The sequence below is a fragment of the Vidua macroura genome, chromosome 3 (assembly GCF_024509145.1).
Source record: "Vidua macroura isolate BioBank_ID:100142 chromosome 3, ASM2450914v1, whole genome shotgun sequence".
NCBI lineage: Eukaryota > Metazoa > Chordata > Aves > Passeriformes > Viduidae > Vidua > Vidua macroura.
In genome coordinates this window covers 54,156,354-54,174,166 of record NC_071573.1, presented here as the reverse complement: position 1 = coordinate 54,174,166, position 17,813 = coordinate 54,156,354, and the positions used below count along the sequence as shown (strand labels likewise).

The following is a 17,813-nucleotide window of genomic DNA, read 5'->3' as shown; positions in this document are numbered from 1 at the left end:
CTTTCTGTTTCTCATGAGCCATTTGAAATCTCTGCTAGGATCTCGCTTTTGTCAGCTGTGTCTTCTCTTTTGATATTGTTACGACTGATGCACACCTTTCCTGCCACCAGGTTTAGGAGTTTTTGTATTATACAGGAATACTAAAGAATCTGTGATAGACTTTCTGCCAGCTCACTTTAATTGTAGTAATGATCACGTTCAAATGAAGTGTAGTGTTTCATATTAAAGTGAATGAAATGCATCCACCATGAAACATTACTTGCTCACAGATTTTACAAACCTACCTGTAGACTCTGCTGCTTTAACTTCATTTATTACATTCATCTTTGATTGCAGGGTCCTGTTCTGGCACCCTTTCACATCCATGGCTGCTTTGCTTTCAGTTAATTTCCAGGGTAGCTAGTTAATTATAAGATGTATTTGAAGGAGGATCCTGTGGCTGTACATTTGGCAGGACTGAGGGTTGTTGTGTTATTTTCAGGTACTGTTTGGCACTGCTGATGGACAAGTTATCGTCATGGACTGCCATGGGCGAATGCTGGCCCACGTGCTCCTTCATGAGTCAGATGGCATCCTCAACATGTCCTGGAACTACCCCAGCTTCCTGGTGGAGGACAGCAGCGAGAGCGACACGGACTCCGACGACTATTCCCCACCACAAGGTAGGGTTATGTGCACATCCTTCTGTTTCAGCTTTGCACGTGCTCATGAATACATCTCACATGCCAGGGCGATGTCATGCCCTACAAAACCAGCAGGGTGGCTGCAGTTTCAAGCTCTCATGGAGCAGAGAGCTGGTATGGGAGAGTGGGTTTGTCCCCAGCTCTGCCACCAGCCTTGCTGCAGGTCATACCTCATTTGTGCTGCTCTGCCTCTGTTTGCACAAATGAGGTAACAACACAAAGCTCGATAAGTTTTCAGTGAGGGTGAGTGAAAAACAGCAGACAGGGACATGTCAGGTTTCACTGATAAGCAGGTATGAGGTATTGCAGTGGTTGGTGTGTATGGAGGTACAGAGTGCAGCCACAGGAATTAATGCACTATTATATAGATTCATGTGAAAAGACAGCAGTACTAGACATAGTGTAAAGTACTATATATTTAGTTTTATCTCTGTTTTGTAGGATTTCTGTAATGCTCATCGTTACAGTCCCATCCTTCATAGCCCTGACATAAAGAGTTCCATAAATACTGCAGAAGGCTCAGAAATGAAGATATTTCCTGCAATTACACAGGGTAGAAGCAGGGTGACTGGAGTTGGCTGGAGTTATTAATTCACATGCTTCAGAGCACATTGCCAGTTTGAGAGTCAGGAATAAATCCTTTCCTCTCCTAAGTTTCAATACACCTAGTTTGGTGAAATATTTTGGTTTTAAAATCTTTGGAAATCATCTGAAGTGAAGACTTATGAGGCCTAGGTGTCCATGCACAGTCTGTCCCACCCTTCTCATTCAAGTAATGATAATACTTCCTGTTGATGTGATTGATCAGTTTATAAGCTCTAGGTAAGCTGTTCCTGTGTTCCAGTGTATGAAGCCTGAACTACATTAAGAACTAAGTTTCTATAACAGTCAGTGATTGTACAGTGGAAATTTTAAATACATAACAAATACATAACAAAATAATTCTGAATTTGCATCTTGGATCTGAACCTCTGAATTGAGGACTTCTGCAGTTTTAACTCTTAATTTGGATTCAGACCAAAAAATATACCTTTTCCAGAATATATGTCTATATAATAAGATTATGTTTTTAACAAATATTGAAAGATGATATCTGATCACCTGCCAAAATGTTAGCATATTTTAAAACTGGATTTTGTTTTGGCTTTCATGTCTCACTTCTGCTACTGGGTAAGATTTCTTACCTTAGAAGGAAAGAAACAAATTTCAACCTAGCAAGCTCCTAAAGCAAGACAGACAACAACAATAAACTGGATTTTTGTTGTGTTTTTTTAAAAATACTGAGGTTCCAGTTGGAGGATGGTGAAATTGCAGAGTACACAGATGAGAGCTTAAATGATCCAAATGTGTGTGATAGCTTTTTCTGAGTCAGTCAGGGGGTGGGTGGACTTGTTACAAGCCTATTTTAATGATTACCCAAACATAATGTGTTTTCTTTAGAGCAGATGCAGCATAAACCTCTCAAAGGTGACAAGCCTTTGACTCACACAGATGTGTAGGAAGCACTAGAAGTTTATTGGGATTTTCTTATTAAATTATATACACACAGAGGTGCCAGTTACTAGACATCTTTCTCCAGAATGCTTTCCTATCAGCTTTTTTACAAGTTCAGGAAACAATACTACTCTTAACTGGTTCTGCCATTTTTGTTGACTGGAAAGATGTTGGTTGGGCCTTGACAGGTACTTAATCAGGGACCAGTGGCATCTCCTCTCAGAAACTGTAAACAGGAGTTAAACACCAAAATTTACAGTTGGCAATATTGGTCATGAAGTATTTGAGCGAAGGAATTTTAGTGAATTGCTGAAAAACAAGCTCAGAGGACCAGAGACTTTGTAGAAATTGTTTTTAAAGCCAAGTGTTCCATTTGGGCTCACGTCTACTTTTGGGTGCATTGGATCCTGTTATGCAGAATGGCAGGTATCTTTTCATGCTGCTGCCTAGATGTTTAGGATGCAGTAATTTGTGAAAGGTCCATATGTTCTCTTAGAAGTTCTTAAAATGTCTCTGTGTGACTTCAGGATGAGTCCCTGGTACCTGCCCAAGCAAAAAGGGTACAGAACAAATCGCTTTTAATGTCATTATATTGTTCATCATGCTGGTTTTCAACTGGGGTTCCTAGAAAGTCTTCTGAGGCACTGGTTTTCCATTTCTTTGTCACTTTGAGGAGTTGGGAATGGAGAAAGACTGAAAAACACCACTATATAACATAATAGTATATGCATAAATCACTGTGGATATGTGCAGTAGAAATTGACAAAGTAAAAGCACTGAGGTTTCACAGAAACAGAGAAGCTTAACTAGCTAAACCTGCCTTGCTTGTGCCCACAGATGTTGCAGAAATAAACAGGTAGGGAGGCTTGGAACAGCTCCTGATGGTGGTAGGCCTAAGTACAGTGTGTTTCGGCCTGGATGTGATTATTTTTGGTTGTTCACCTTTTGCTCACTCAGAGCCTTGTTTTGCAGATGGACCAGCTGCCTATCCAGTCCCGGTGCAGAACACCAAGCCACTACTTACTGTCAGCTTCACGTCAGGAGACATCAGTTTAATGAACAATTATGATGACTTGTCTCCTACTATCATCCGCTCAGGGTTGAAAGGTACAAAAAACAAGCCATTTCTCCCTCTCCTATGCCCTGTTTTTCTTGCATTTTTGATGATATGTGCATAGGTTACATTTTTGTGCCTCTCACTCCTTAACCCAGGAGCCCTCAGCACTGTTATTGTTGTTTCCAGCAGTGACACCTGCTGGAGGAAGAGCAGCTCTTGGCTGATGGAGTTTTTGTGTTTGAAAAAATGCTTCACAATATTTTTGAGATTGTGTTTTTGTGGCAGTTGTGTAGGGCAACTGATTTGTTTTGCAGTTTTTCAGCAGAATGCATTAATATGATTATGTTTTTTTGTGTGAATATCTCTGTTATGTAACACTTTCTTTGCATGCCTAACTCACAAGGGCTTCCATGCTTTTAGTAACCTGGTATAAATTGCAGTGCTCCTTTGGTTCTCACAATTATTGAAAACTTCCTAGAATTATTAATTGTCAAGAGACAAGTTATTTTGAGAGAGAAAAAATCACAGTGATTAATTACTATACATTTTGCTAAGTGATGTGCATGAATGTTAGTACAATCAGTATTCCATGTAAAATCTTTAACTCACGTTGAAATTTTTACTGTTCTTGCCTATTAAAAATGTCCTTTACTTTGCCAGCATTCTCTGTGCAATTTACTGTGCTTTGCCTGCAGAGACATTTCAATTCAATACAGCACACATGCACATGCTTAAATATAGGTTCTACCAAAGCTTTTTCATCTTCACAGGTAAATTAGTTTAAAATTAGATGAAAAGAGAATTAGGCTGTTGGAGCAAACTCTTAGCTGTTCTGAAATAGTGGGATGTTTTTGGTGAAAATTTGCCCTAACACCAGCCCTACAGGGTTTGGGTGATCCGTTACGTACCATAGTCTTGGGAGGTAAAAACATCACCTTTGAGGTTTCTTTTCTGTTCCTTTCTCCATCTGTGCCAACACAAGAAATGTGTGAGTGGCAAAACACAGCATCATGAGACAGCCCTACAATCCAGAAAACTTCATCAGCTGAAAGGATCCCAAAAGTGTGGAAAACTGGAGCCAACTTAAAGAAGCTCTTGTGATAATCACCAATGGGTCTACGCAGCATTTCTACAATATTAGAGTAATTAGGGTATTGAGCAGTCTTGAGTTGTCATCTAGTCTAGCTTTCAGTTGGGAACAGTAGGAGAAACAGCCCTAATCTTATTCTCTGTTTAGAGTTGCAGGGCTCTATCTTGCTGAGGATGTCTGTCCCGTTTCTCCTTCCCCATTGACTTTCACTAGTGCAAAAAAGATCCCTTAAGTATGTCACTTTCCTGTAGCAAAATATTAATGTGCTAGATAGGGTAGGAATATTTTTATTAGTTATAAGCTGGACTACATTTTTGTTATCAGACAAAATAGACAAAAAATATGCAGCATCTCACTGAATTGGGAATGTGCATGAGACAGAGAAAGATGATTGGGATATTGCTGTCTGTTGTTTTAAGCACTGTACACTAGAAAGTATTTTATGTCTGGTTTTATCTAGATGTTCACACTTCCTGTATCTTCATTTTTTTTTCAAGTGACTCTAAATTTTACTAGGTTTTATCACAGACAAGAATGTGCAAAAACACCAAGTAGGGTCTTCAGTATTGTCTACAAGTCCTTGTTCATGTGTTTGTGTTTAAAATCTCAAAGTATTGCTCTGTGATCTCTGCAGCAGATATCCTTGCCTTTATTGGCTGCTGTAGGCTACTCAATGTATTTTTAAAGTAGGCAACTATGAAATTATTTCAAGCAGTAGCAATATATTTTTAATATATAGAGAGTATATATATTCTACTAGTTTTGCAGAGTTGTCATTTTACTGATAATATTTCTGTTAAATTGACAGAGGAAAAACCTTAATAATTTGATTACCCAAATAAAAGTTCTTTTGATCCAGTTTGAACATCCCAGTAGTTTTGTCAGTCCTAGAGGAGGTCCTGAACTGTTCAGATTTTTTTTACTTTTTTTGTCCTTTTTAACTCTGTGATTCTCAGTGCACTGCTTCCTGTAGAACTGCTGAGCTACATCTATTAATTGTACTAGTTAGCCACAACTACTGCCTGCAGAGCTGTTTCACGTTTACAGTGCTCTGTGTTCAAGGCTTGCTGATATACATACCTGTGGTGGCTGGAAAGTAGTTTTGAGGGGTGACTGATCCACTGATTCACTTGCAGACCTAAATGAAACCTCCATTTGATTTTTAGTGTCTGTGCTAGTGCTGAGAACAGCATCAGTTTTTTTCAGTTTATTTCATTTTTTTCAGTTTTATTCATCAGTTATTTTGTGTAAAGGTCCAGTAGTCATTGAAGATCCTGTTGGCAGTGCAAGTCTGTCAGTACAGCCACACTGCCCTGGAGGGATGCTGCAGCCCACAGCCACCCCTTTGCTGCCTTTGCAGCAGTCTAATTCTAGGACTTTGAGAGAGAGGGGAAACTGCTGGACACTCCTTTTCCTTTTGTCATGGGGATCAGCTGAAAGTTTTACCTGAAGACATGTATCCAAAGGAGACAGTTTTTTTCATTATGGTAGTTCCATAGTTATCCAGTTACCAAAAGTGGAGCTGATCAGCTTGCCTTGTTTATTTCTAACCTGCCTATCTTTTTCCTCTCCAAGAAACATGAATTAAATCCCATTGTAGGTTACTAAGAGGGCTGAAAACTAAGAGAAAACAAGAGGCATACAGTGCTTGGCTGTGGAAGAATTACCTTGAGGAACATGCGGCTTCCCTCTGATATGTACAGAAGCATAATTCCCATGAGAAATATCAGAAAGTTGAAATAATACAAAACCATTTTAAATTGCACATAAGTCTCTGAAGATGACAAGTTGACAACTTGAAACAATTTTGAGATCCTTCCTGCCAACTCTCATTTCTCTCTTGCTTCTTCATTTAAAGACAGCTTCTCGCCCACAAGTGTCTTCAAAGGGTTCTTGGCAGATTGAGCATCCCAGAGCACAAAAGCTATGTCTTTACCTTCACTTTGTCTCAGCACAAAATAGCTGCCTTTCACCTCTGGTTTAAGAGTAAAAAGATTTAAAGACTAGCTTGGTATTCCTTAAACATGCAAATCTGCCTTTGGAACACAAGCAGAAATCCAAAATACTTTTTTAGAGTTACTCCAGAAGGGTGACGAAGAACTAGAGTATGTAAGGGTTTGAAATAAGCATCCCCAAATTAAGCTGTGGGTGTCCCTCATCATGAGGTGCCTTTAAGAGAAGTAACTGATATGTATATTCATATCCATGTATATGAGAGTCTGAGCAGTCCCTGTGTGATTCCAGCAAAGCCCTGCTAAACAGCTGAGTAGATTTTCACAAGTCAGAATCACAGAATCATTAGGGTTGGAAGGGACCTCTGGGGATCAGCCAGTCCAACCCCCCTCCCAAGGCAGGATCCTCTAGAACAGGTTACACAGGGACTTGTCTTGGTGGGTTTTTAATGTTTCCAGAGAGGGAGACTCCTCATCCTCCCTGGGCAGCCTCTTCCAGTGTTCTGCTGCCCTCAGTGTAAAGAAGTTCTTCCTCATGTTGAGGTCGAACTTCTTGTGATTTAGTTTTGGCCATTGTTCCTCATCCTGTCACTGGGCACCACTGAAAAGAGTCTGGCACCATCTTCTCTGCACAAACCTTTGAGATAATAATGAGATCTACTCTCAGGCTGCTCTAGACCAAACAAGTCCAGCTCCCTCAGTCACTCCTTGTAAGAGAGATTCTGTAGAGCCCTCATCATCTTTGTGTGATGGTGGCAAAAGAAAACCTATCATATGGAGGCCATATGTATTTATGGACAAAAGTCCAAGTACTTGTAGTTTCATGTTATACTGTTGTAACTCTAGGTTGAGTTATGCTAAAAGTTACATTGACAGCCGTGAGAACATGAGGCATTGCCAGATATTCTGCTTTTTTGCAATTTAGGCCTTTCCAGACAAACACTCTTTGCTGCTTTCTTAGTAAGATTATTTATCTGCATATTAACTTGATTCCACTTATTTCCTGCAAAGCTGTATGTAGGATCTTCCATATCAGTTTCAACATCTCTAGCAAATTCTTGTCCTTAGGTGTTTAGGAGCAACTACTGATTACATTCTAGACACACCATAGAGTGAAAAGAATGTTTTTTACACATTTTTTTTTCAATGTACAAAATAAAGAGTCATTCTCAAAAGTGCATCTGTGGCATATTTTCTACTATTTCAATGAAAGGATATAGGTTTCTAAGTACTTAAGTAACTTTTGAGAGCATGTTTTATCTGTTCAAGTCACTTTGCAGCATATGGAAATGCTGTTCCTGTTGTTTCTAGTCAGTGGTTACTGCAAACCATCTTTGTGATTTCAGATGTGGTGGTACAGTGGTGCACACAAGGAGACCTGCTTGCAGTAGCAGGCATGGAGAAGCAGAACCAGCTGGTTGACCTCAGCAATGGTTCCCTGCTGAAAAGCGCACTTGTCAAGTTCTACAACGTGCGTGGGGAGCATATCTACACTCTGGAGACACCTGTGCAGGTAGGAGGCATTTTTAAAAGTCTGTTCTCCATGTTTTGCTGACGTGTTTTTCCCACATTAGCTCATTGCTGTAGACCTGCAATGTGGAAAACATTGCAAAATGTCCCCAGACCATCCTAAAACACAATAGAGATAAAAATGTGCTATAAATAATGGTTGTTTGCATTAAGGTAGACATGCAAGACTGCACCTGATTCTAAGGTCCATTGTGCTAGGTATTGTGGAAATACAAAAGGAGAAAGTCTGTTTCCCAAATTCACTGGGCCATGAACAGACAGATAGAAAAAGAAAAAGAAAATTCCATTGTTTTATAGATAAGTGACTGAGGAGAAAAAAACTGAATTACTTCCTTAATGTTGTAGTAGAGCCAAGAGCTGGACAAAAATATTCCAAGTCCAGTATCATAACTACAAGATTATTCTGTTATTGTAATTTTCTAATAATTTGGTGTGATGCAGTAACCTCAGTCATGTAACTTGTCAAGTAAATGCTAGCACGTGGTCTGTGAGCTGCTCAGGAGCACAACATGCTTCATAGGTCTTTGCTGGTACTTCAGAGCCCAGCTGAATGTAATTCTGGGTCATTTTCTGCAGAATAGGGATGACTCCATTCTGACTTCTGCTGCTAGTAATGAAACTTTATAATAGCTTTGAAATCTAAAAGTGAAGGAAAATGCTGTAGATATATTAATTATATTTAATGATGATACCATGTATTATCATTTTTTTTCCAGTACCCTGATCTGGAACGGATGCAAAAGGGTGACATAGTAAACCACCTGCTAAGCCTTTGTGTTTGCTTATATTTAGCATTAACCTGTGCTTATTAACCTTAGCACTCTAATTTAGATAGAATTCTTTAGTTGTGTAAAGTGTAAAACAATGGTCTCTAAAGCCAACCTAAATATGTACAGTGATATCTAATGCTGATTTAGGTACCTAAAGGACTTACCCATAAACACAGCTGTATTGTCTTAAACGTAGCCCTTGCAGCAAAGTAGCACAGCCCTTTCCTCTCTGGATCACTTCTGAAGAAAACATATTTATATCAGTGTTGCTTTTCCCAGCCCAGGTGAAAGCAAATCTTGTCCTGTTACTTTAGTACCATAACTCAGTATGTGCACATCAGCTGTTGAACTCTCTGGTGCCAGGCTGTGAAATCACTCTGTGGTTTAAGCATCAGAACCCATCAGGTCAGGTTGTGACTTCTGTGTGTGCAGGCTTTTCCCTCACTGCTTTGTTCCCGCTAATCTCAAGTTCTCCTTCATTTAAACACTTTCATCTCCTTTAGTTCTCCATGTATAGCTTCAACTTCTTTTCATGTTTTCAGCTTTTCTCCTTTCTCCTCTACTTAACCAGCTGGGAGAAAGCACATATTGTGCCTGATGTGGGGGCTAATTATTCTGCCATTATGTGAGTGCTTACAGGGCAGCTGAGAGGTCAGACAGAACAGGCGATTGCCAAGTTTGTACTGCAGTATTTCTAATAGTGGAAGTAGTAACATAAGCCTTTCTGCTCTTTCCAGCTGCTATTTTTGTTTGGAATAGCAATATTTTAATGTAATGGGGATTTCTTCCCCCATTGTCAACTGCAGACTAAAAGCCAAAAATTTCAGAAGTTGTAAGCCAGATTGTAAGTGAAAGATGAGGACAGGGAAAGGCAACCACCAATTAATAACAGAATCAAAGAGTCTAATTTCCTTTGGAAATTAGGATAAAAATAACATTCAAACTGATATATTTATGTTTATTAAAAAACTGTGCACATAAACCTACCTAAAATTAGAGCCATCCTTCTTCTCTTATTTGTCAGTGTTTAGTCTCTTTATTTAGTGCATCTAAATTCATATTTACTCAGCTGCAGGAGGAAGTGAGTGGTCTTTCAGAAGAACACCTGTGTCTGCTCACATGGACTTTATTCTCCTATGTATTTGAATGCTGGTCTAGCAGTATTACCAGCTAAATGACAGGTATGCTAGAACATTGTTAAGTATTTGGTTTACTGACAAAACCAGATAAAAGCCACTGTGGCAAAAAAAAATAAAAAAAATGCTGGTGACTTCTGTTATGCTGTGCCTCTGCTCCAAAGATGTACGTGCAAAGATGAGGGTGAGTCAGTGGTCCTAGTAATTTGTCTCATGACAAATTCGTCAGAATAAATTAATTAGTTTTCTGTACTATGGCAGTCAGCCTTGTAATGGGATTTTAAAAGATTCATCACTGGTTACTGAACTAAAAAAAAAATTAAGAAAATAAAAGAATTTCCTCATCTTGAACTCTTCTGCTAAGGCTTTCTTATGAAGAAGCAAATGTGTGACTGGACAAGCACATTGTTTACAAATAAAAAATAAAACAACCATCAATATAAAAAATAATGGATTACAGTTACAAAACTGATTTTCCATGAGGTCCTCTGTCCCAGTTCTTTGACACAGCAAATGTCTGAAAATTTTATCAGTAAAATATACTGAACTGGTTTTGTTTCTGCTGCTTGTCTGTCTTGTCTTTGGTAGCATAGTCAGGAAACAAGTTTTATTGTTTATAACAAAACTCAGTCTAAGACTGACAGGATTTATATGCAACTTGGCTAGAATGTTACTGACCATAAAGTCACTGCAAACCCCAGTGGTAGAATAGATTTGGGAGCTGCAGGTAACTCATCTCAATGATGACTGTTGTCATGGATCCCTTCAAGATGTTCTATATGCTGCCTTCTGCTCCAGCTTTAGTGTGGTTTGGCATCCTCTGTCTCATTTGATTAACTCTCTTAAGCTTTTACCTTCAGTGTAGAAATTTATAGTTCATAAACCTAGTTTGCTGCCTGTAAAGCTCTAGATAGGGATATCACACTTGTTTAGAAGTATTGAAATAAAAGCAGTAGCTTTGCTTGAAAAACAACATTCATAAAGAGAGTGGTAGAGTTGGCATAGTGTAGCAGTCGCTCCTGTTCCTGGCTCTGGGGCTTCAGCCTGGCATCCTGCAAGGATGTATTTGCAGAATAGAGCGGAAAGAGCTGAAAAAGCATCAGTAAGGGCTGGTCAAATATTGAACTGAATTCTATGCAGAGAGTATATTTTACGGGCTGGTGCTCAGCTGATGACTATTCAAAAGCGTACTATCGGTTTCTGTAAAATTTTATCTCTTACTATGCCCGTCCCTGTATACACCATGAACACCAATGTGAGGTACCAAAAATATGCCCAGGTTTTTCATGGTCCTGCTTTTTCAACATTTAAAAATGAAATTGCAACAGCAGCCTGCCCTGCTGGTCATAATGTTTTTATTGGAAGAATGTTAATTTCTTACATTGTTTGGTAAGTCCTCACAACCTTTCCCTGGCATCAAGCAGGGATGAGAATAATCAACTCATTTAAGACTGTTTTATAGTCCTGCTAAAATTGTTTACCAAATGCTGTAACCCAGTTCTGTCACTTTAGAAGATATCATCTAATGTGCAGACAGGTCTTTATTATATCAACTAACTGTACCTGCTGTCACTTCTGATTGGAAAAAGATGCTTCATATCTTTCTATATCCTGAGCTTTGAACAGGAGTCTCCTACAGGATCTCTTCAACATTATCTAACTGCCAACTTTAACAAACTTGAGATTTTTTTTTTTCCTAATGGTTCAGTCTTGTGTCTTATATTTGGTCCCTTCTTCAGTTTTTATGATTTTTTAATATGCTTCAGAGAGGACCAAGGAAACAAGACCACAGATTTAGAAGCTACAATGCAGATCTCCTCCGTACACCTTTAATTCTACAGTAAATTTACATTACTTTAAGGTTTTATATCACTGTGTAGCTGGTGTGAGTACAGATTACATCTCGAGTGCAGCAAAGGAGGATGAGAGTGAGCTAAGCTTCACATGTAGTATAGAACAAAATTAAAAGCAAAAAAATCATGTTTATCAGTGTACTATTTTTAAACCTAATTCAAAGTGGTGTACCAAAGACTAAATCTTTATGGAAGAAGTTTCCAGAAGTCTTTGAGAAGACAACCAGCTTGCTATAGACCAGCTGCTGTCAGCATTTCACAGACTGCTTCTCTGTTGGAAATGTCCCAGCATCTGAGTGAATAGATTTAAGGTTATATGATCCTGCAGAAACCAGTTAGTTCTGTAAAGATTAGAGAAGGAAGGTGAAATTTTAGGTTTAATTCAGATCAAAAGGTTCTGAAAGAGGCTGCTTTTCATGTTACTCAGCCAAGCAGACCTTACTTACTTTTCTTCATTTATTTCACACAGAGTGTTCAGGTTTGTTGCATCTGAATTAATGTTGTCTTTCATTTATATTGCCTAAAATCAATTTTATTTAGTTGTTATAGGATGACAACAAAGCTTCAAGAGGAGTTTGTTTTCTTACAGGAAAAAAAGCAACACTTTAGAACTAACTGATGAAACATGCTTTAGTATATCAATAAGGACCTTGGTGTTCTTTATATAGGCCACAGGATCTTCTCTCCTGCAGGAATAGATTTTGATCAGCACTGGAAATTTTCTAAGCAACTCTTTCTGTTAAAATGGACTCTTGTTGTACTGACTTCTTAAAAAAATACTGTAGAAATAGAAAGGGTATAAGAAACAGCTGCAAATCAAATAAGAGTTTATGACATCAAAAATCATATCAGGCCACAGCAGTGGCAGATTTCTCATCATTTGTCACCATCAGTTCTTAGCAGTTAATATTTTTCCCACTGTAAATATGAGGAGCAGAAGAATGAAGGAGTATTAGGTTGCTTCCCCACACCATCCAGGAACGCTGTGGCAGTACAGAGGTGTGCACACGCAACTCACAAAAACCAGGTGGGCACTGCAGCCATTGCACCTTTCAGCTTGTCTCTGAGAGGGAAGAGTGTGCATCTCCACATCAGCAGTCTGGAGTGAGAGCAAGCAAGCAACCTACTTACACAAGCTGTTCACTGCATACTATTTTGCAGTTGTGTTCTTCCTCCTGAGAAAAGTCCTGCTAGTTCCTGGGCTTTCTGCCCTGGAATACTATTTTTATTTCATTACCAGTGGGAGTCCCAATGCCAACAAACAAGGGATTAGTTCAAGCAGCAGGCAGACCCCATGGCTCAGGATTTCTGAGCTCAAGGCAGGCAGCAAGAATCAGCTGGAACAGTGTTTTCATTGACTGAACTGCATACAAGTGATGGAATGTGTATAAATTACATTCCCTCCTGTAATAGAGACAGTAGAGTGACTCATAAGAAGCAACCACAGAGCTTTGAGTAGGAATACCCATTCCTGCAGGCCTTTCTAAGGGGAATCAACATCCCAGCTGGAGGTACAGATTTGAGTAGCTGTAGCTCACTTTCAAGCCCACTTGGAAAGAAATGGCAAAAGAGTTCCTTGTTGGTCACTTGTTGAGATGTGTCTTCAGTCAGTATTTCTCCTGATGAATAATCTTTATTTTTTTCTTGTGCTTTAGCCAGTGGTTTCTAATATATAATTGTCATAGAGCTACATGTTGGTATTTAAACCCTGGAATTCATTCAGGTATTTACAGTTTATGCTGAGATTTTTCAAAACCTGATGATATTTTTATATGCAAAGTGAGATTAGAAATTCTCATGTTATATTTGTAGCTGCATTTCTTTGTTCCTAGAAGAAAAAATACCCCAACTGTGTAAACATGAAAAATAAAATTCTTCTGTCCTAGAGTCTGCTTGTTCATTTTTTAACAGGTGGATACAACAACAATTTGGATACAACAACTTTTGTCCTTCCTTGTTTTCCTAAAACAGTGCAAATAAGTGGATGCTTTATGAGGAGCAATACTTTTTTGTTGGATGTTGGAGGCCAATTGTTTTTTCTCAGTAGAGTTTGAAAAGAAAGCTGTGGCCAGCTCATAACTGACTTGCTGCAGTAATTGATTCATATCTCTTGTCCATCTCTTTCCAAGGGAAAGACTAGGAAGCATAGTTATTGAAAAATATTATTGGAGCAGTACTTTAAAGGTCAGGTCAGATCTGGCACTTGGGTGATCTTTTATTTCTCCAAGCCTGTAATGACAGGCTAATTTTCCCTGAAGCTCATCCGAAGTCTTAGCCCTTCACTGTAAATTAAATGTTGCTGAACACTGGGCTGGAGGAGCACCAAGGGTCTAACTACTTCAGAGAAAGGAAGGCAAGGTGTGTCTGGTGGTGTGGTGCAAGTGTTCTTTATGGAGGTTGAAAATATTAAAACATAATAAGGTATGTGGGGAGACTAATTGTACAAATGAAAGAGTAGAAATGTCATTATTTACAAACAGTACAGCACTTGTAGGTATTGTGTGTGTGTTTGTTTAAGCAGCCACCCACTCACATATTGTTTGCATATACATTCATAAACAAAATATAGGAGCATCATACACGGAGAAGTTTAGAAGGTGACTGAATTACAGTTGCATGTTGGGAAACAGTGGTGAAATTTTCAACTTCTAACTTTCTACTCCTCAGAGCTCCACAGTGCTGTATTGCCAGAGGTCCTACCCTGTGTTTCAAAGCTTCTGAAAAACCTTTCTTTGAGACCATGTTTTAGATTGCAAAGGTTCCTGCACTGCTACTATCTGCACCTCTGATGTTCTCTGTATGCAGCAGTAACCCGAGGAAAGAGGTGGTTTTATTTGACTCTATTTGGATGAAGAATGTCCTACCTGAGTGTGATATACTGGGTTATAATAGCTGCAGTATGAGACATCAGGTCTGGGCATGCTGCATTGGATTATGATAGCTGGGCTATTCGACTTCTGCCGTTAAAGTCTGTCCAATAAATAAACATTTGTGTACCAAATCACATTCTTGTCTGTTCCCTCACTGTGTTTATAGGTAAGCTGTAGCTGATGCAAGGTGAACAGCAGGATGCAGTTTGGATCCCACAGTAATGATCAGGTAGACAGTGCTGCCCATGCTAGGATTCAGCCCTTGGGGAGAATCAGGGTCACTTCTACTGTGCTGTTCTCAGGCTGTCATAGAGTAGATGTGGCAGGTACCTACCTTGTGCCAGTGCCTTTTCAATTGCATTTATTTGGTAAGCAGCTTGAACTGTCTCATTGCTGCCAGACAGTGTGAATGCTGAGCCACACTCAAAAATCATAAAATACCAAACAGTAGGGGATACTTCATGTAACCTCTCCTCAAATGTAAGGCTGTATCCCACTGATTATAGTTATGGCAAGCCATGTAGAATTATTGATGGTACACAAAGGATTTCTCAATTCTTTTGAAGTTCTCCACTACAAAATGGACTCAGCAATTAGTGTGAAAATCACATGGTTCGCATGTTGCTTCCTTCTATTTGCGTATCAGTGAGCCTGAAGATTTGTGCCTTTGTGGAGGTGTGTGTGTGGTATTGCCTAGATGTAATTACAAAGAAATTACTTTAAAACCAGTATTTTCCTTGAAATTTAAATCTAGGATAAGGTGACATAGTAGGGAAGATTTCTTATGTGAGAAAGTTTTTCATCCAATGCTTTATCTTGATGATAAACGTTGGTATAGTGCTGTGCCAGCTGCATTTTGCTTCATATCAGTCACATAAAACCATCTCTTCCCAGTTTCTTGCCTTTAAGCATCTTGAATTTGTAAATGGAAGGGAAGCTTTTTCCCCAGTCCAGGTGATTAACCTCTTGGCTGATCTAGCCCTGCTATCTGGGTACCATACTGTTAATAGAGGAGTGAATAAAAGCTCTTATTGGTGGTGTCTTGACCCTGTCTTCTTGTTTGATGTGTCTTGTGAAAAGATATTCCAAAGATACCCTGACCTTTCAATAAACACAGTTCATTATTTAGATGAAAAACATGTTTGCTTAAACTTCTGAGTGTCACAGATGGTGAAAACAAGGAAGACCTTCACAGAAAGGAGTAAATCTTTTGTACTTCACTGATGACAACCTGCTTCATAGCATTCTTCATGGAGTTAGAGCTTCATCTTTATGCTGTGTTATTTGCACAGAGGTAGCAGATGGGGTTGAAATACCACAGGGTATATAAGTGTGTATATAAGCAAATACAGGTGCTTTGTAACACCGAAAGCAAGAGATGACAGGTGGGTGCAAGTAACACTTAAGGGCAAAAGTAATGATGATAGGGCTAAAGGAGGTCACAACAGACTGGTACTTTACAAGAAAAGATGAGATTTAGAAGGAAAGTTTAGGGAGCTCCTTGCAATCAGGAAAAAAATGTTCTAAGCAGCAGTGTTTGATTATCATTATTCTGTTCCACATTCTGACATTTAGCACCAGTTGGCCCTGACTCTTTCTGGTTTTACTGTTGTGATTTGGACATTTCTGAGTGTAGACAAGTAGAAGACAAAAGGCCATTCTCTGTTGCGTTCCTGGTGCTCTTTCACAGTTCAGTTCCTCTGGGAATAGTTCAAAGGAAGACTTGCAGCAGAAGACTTGGCAGAAGACAAGAAAGCTGATTGGGTTTTCTCTACTTGTTTTTTAAGTATCTCTGGGCATATAATTTAACTTTTCAGTTGTAAAATATGAGCTGTTACCAGTGGAGGAAGACTGATTAGATGACTGAACAGATCATTTGGATGGGGTATCAAAAGATCCTACTTCTTAACACCGTGTGTCTTTAAAGTTACTTATCCTATCTAGGTACTGAATTTGGTAGCTGATTCTTTGTGTAAAGGGTTTAAGCATCCTGAGTAAAAAACACTGAATAAGCATCAACTGCTGTTTTTGATGATTTGAGTTGTTCACATTCCTCTTCTGGGGGCAGTGGTGGACACTTTAAGTTTCTGGAAGAATTAGCGTAATGGTCTGAATTCATGCGATCACTTGTTGTGCAGCCATCTTGGAAAAAGATCTTTTTCACAAAATCTTTTGAAGTTGTATCCTTTTGCTCTTCATGCAGCGTCCCATCATCTCGATCTGTTGGGGTCACAGGGATTCCCGCCTGCTGATGGCTTCTGGGCCCGCGCTGTACGTTGTCAGAGTGGAGCACAGGGTCTCCAGCCTGCAGCTGCTGTGCCAGCAGACCATCGCCAGCTGCCTGCGGGATGACAAGGACATCAGCAAGCTGACCCTACCCCCTCGGCTCTGCTCGTACCTCACCACTGCCTTCATACCAACAATCAAGGTAAAAAGAAAGACATGTGTGCATTGTGAAGAGGAAAGTGTTACTAGATTGTGGAGCCTTACCCTTCTGAGGAGGCTGTAATCTGATCTTAAAACTTGCCAGCTCTGAGAGCAGAGAGAGAGCAGACCCAGGGCTGTGGGGTTTTATCGGGGTGCTCTGGGCTCTGGCCAGGCTTTTCTCTTTGCTCAGGCTCCCAGGCCTCTGCCCCCCAGCACGGGGAGGGGGAATAAAATGGACTTCCCTGCTGAACAAGAGGGACTTGTCTCGTCTCTTTTCCCTGCTGCTTGTAGTGGCCTCCCTGGATCATGATCGTGACTGTAGCCACACGCTGCTACACTAGATCTCCCCCCTCTATGGTGCTCCTAAGTGGCAATGGCTAAATGATAAGATTTTATAATTTTAAAAGCTTTTACATCCTCTTCAAGACCTCACTGATGCATTTTGTGCCTATCAAAAATCTGAAAAGAAGGCTCACACATGCTGATCTGCATTATTCCATGGAGATGGCCTTTCCAAGTACATAACAAGGGCAGAATATGCTGGTGACTCACAAAGACTTCTGAAGAAGCTCACGCTGGTGATAATGCTCTGTCACAGTTACAGGAGGGATTCATGGGGTAAAACTGTTGCCCCTCCACATTTCACATGAGTGCTTATATTGCCAGGAAGCTTAGGTGTAACACCTGGGGCTGCCCAAACATTTCTACTAACACTGAGTTCTGCTAATCTTACTGCTCCAACAGTGCTATGGAATAATGAACCAGGTATCACAGCTTCTACTGTACCACCAGCAGAATCATCTGCACAACCTGTTTGTTTCATGCTTTTGCCCTCAATAACATCTTGGGATTTCCAAGCTGTTTATTACTGCCTATAAGCAAGAGTGTTAGCTGGTAAATGCTTGACATTCAAACACACATTCTTGTTATTTTTTGTGTATGTGTTACAGC

The 17,813-nt window shown here is 39.7% G+C and overlaps 1 protein-coding gene across 1 annotated transcript in view; it reads left to right on the top strand.

The window, feature by feature from the left end:
* TULP4 (TUB like protein 4) overlaps positions 1 to 17,813 on the top strand; it is a 146,139-nt gene that overhangs the window by 114,062 nt on the left and 14,264 nt on the right. Inside the window, 4 exon segments of the mRNA XM_053973405.1 lie at positions 482 to 662; positions 3,150 to 3,284; positions 7,623 to 7,789; positions 16,639 to 16,863. Coding sequence (XP_053829380.1) covers positions 482 to 662; positions 3,150 to 3,284; positions 7,623 to 7,789; positions 16,639 to 16,863 — 708 coding nt within the window.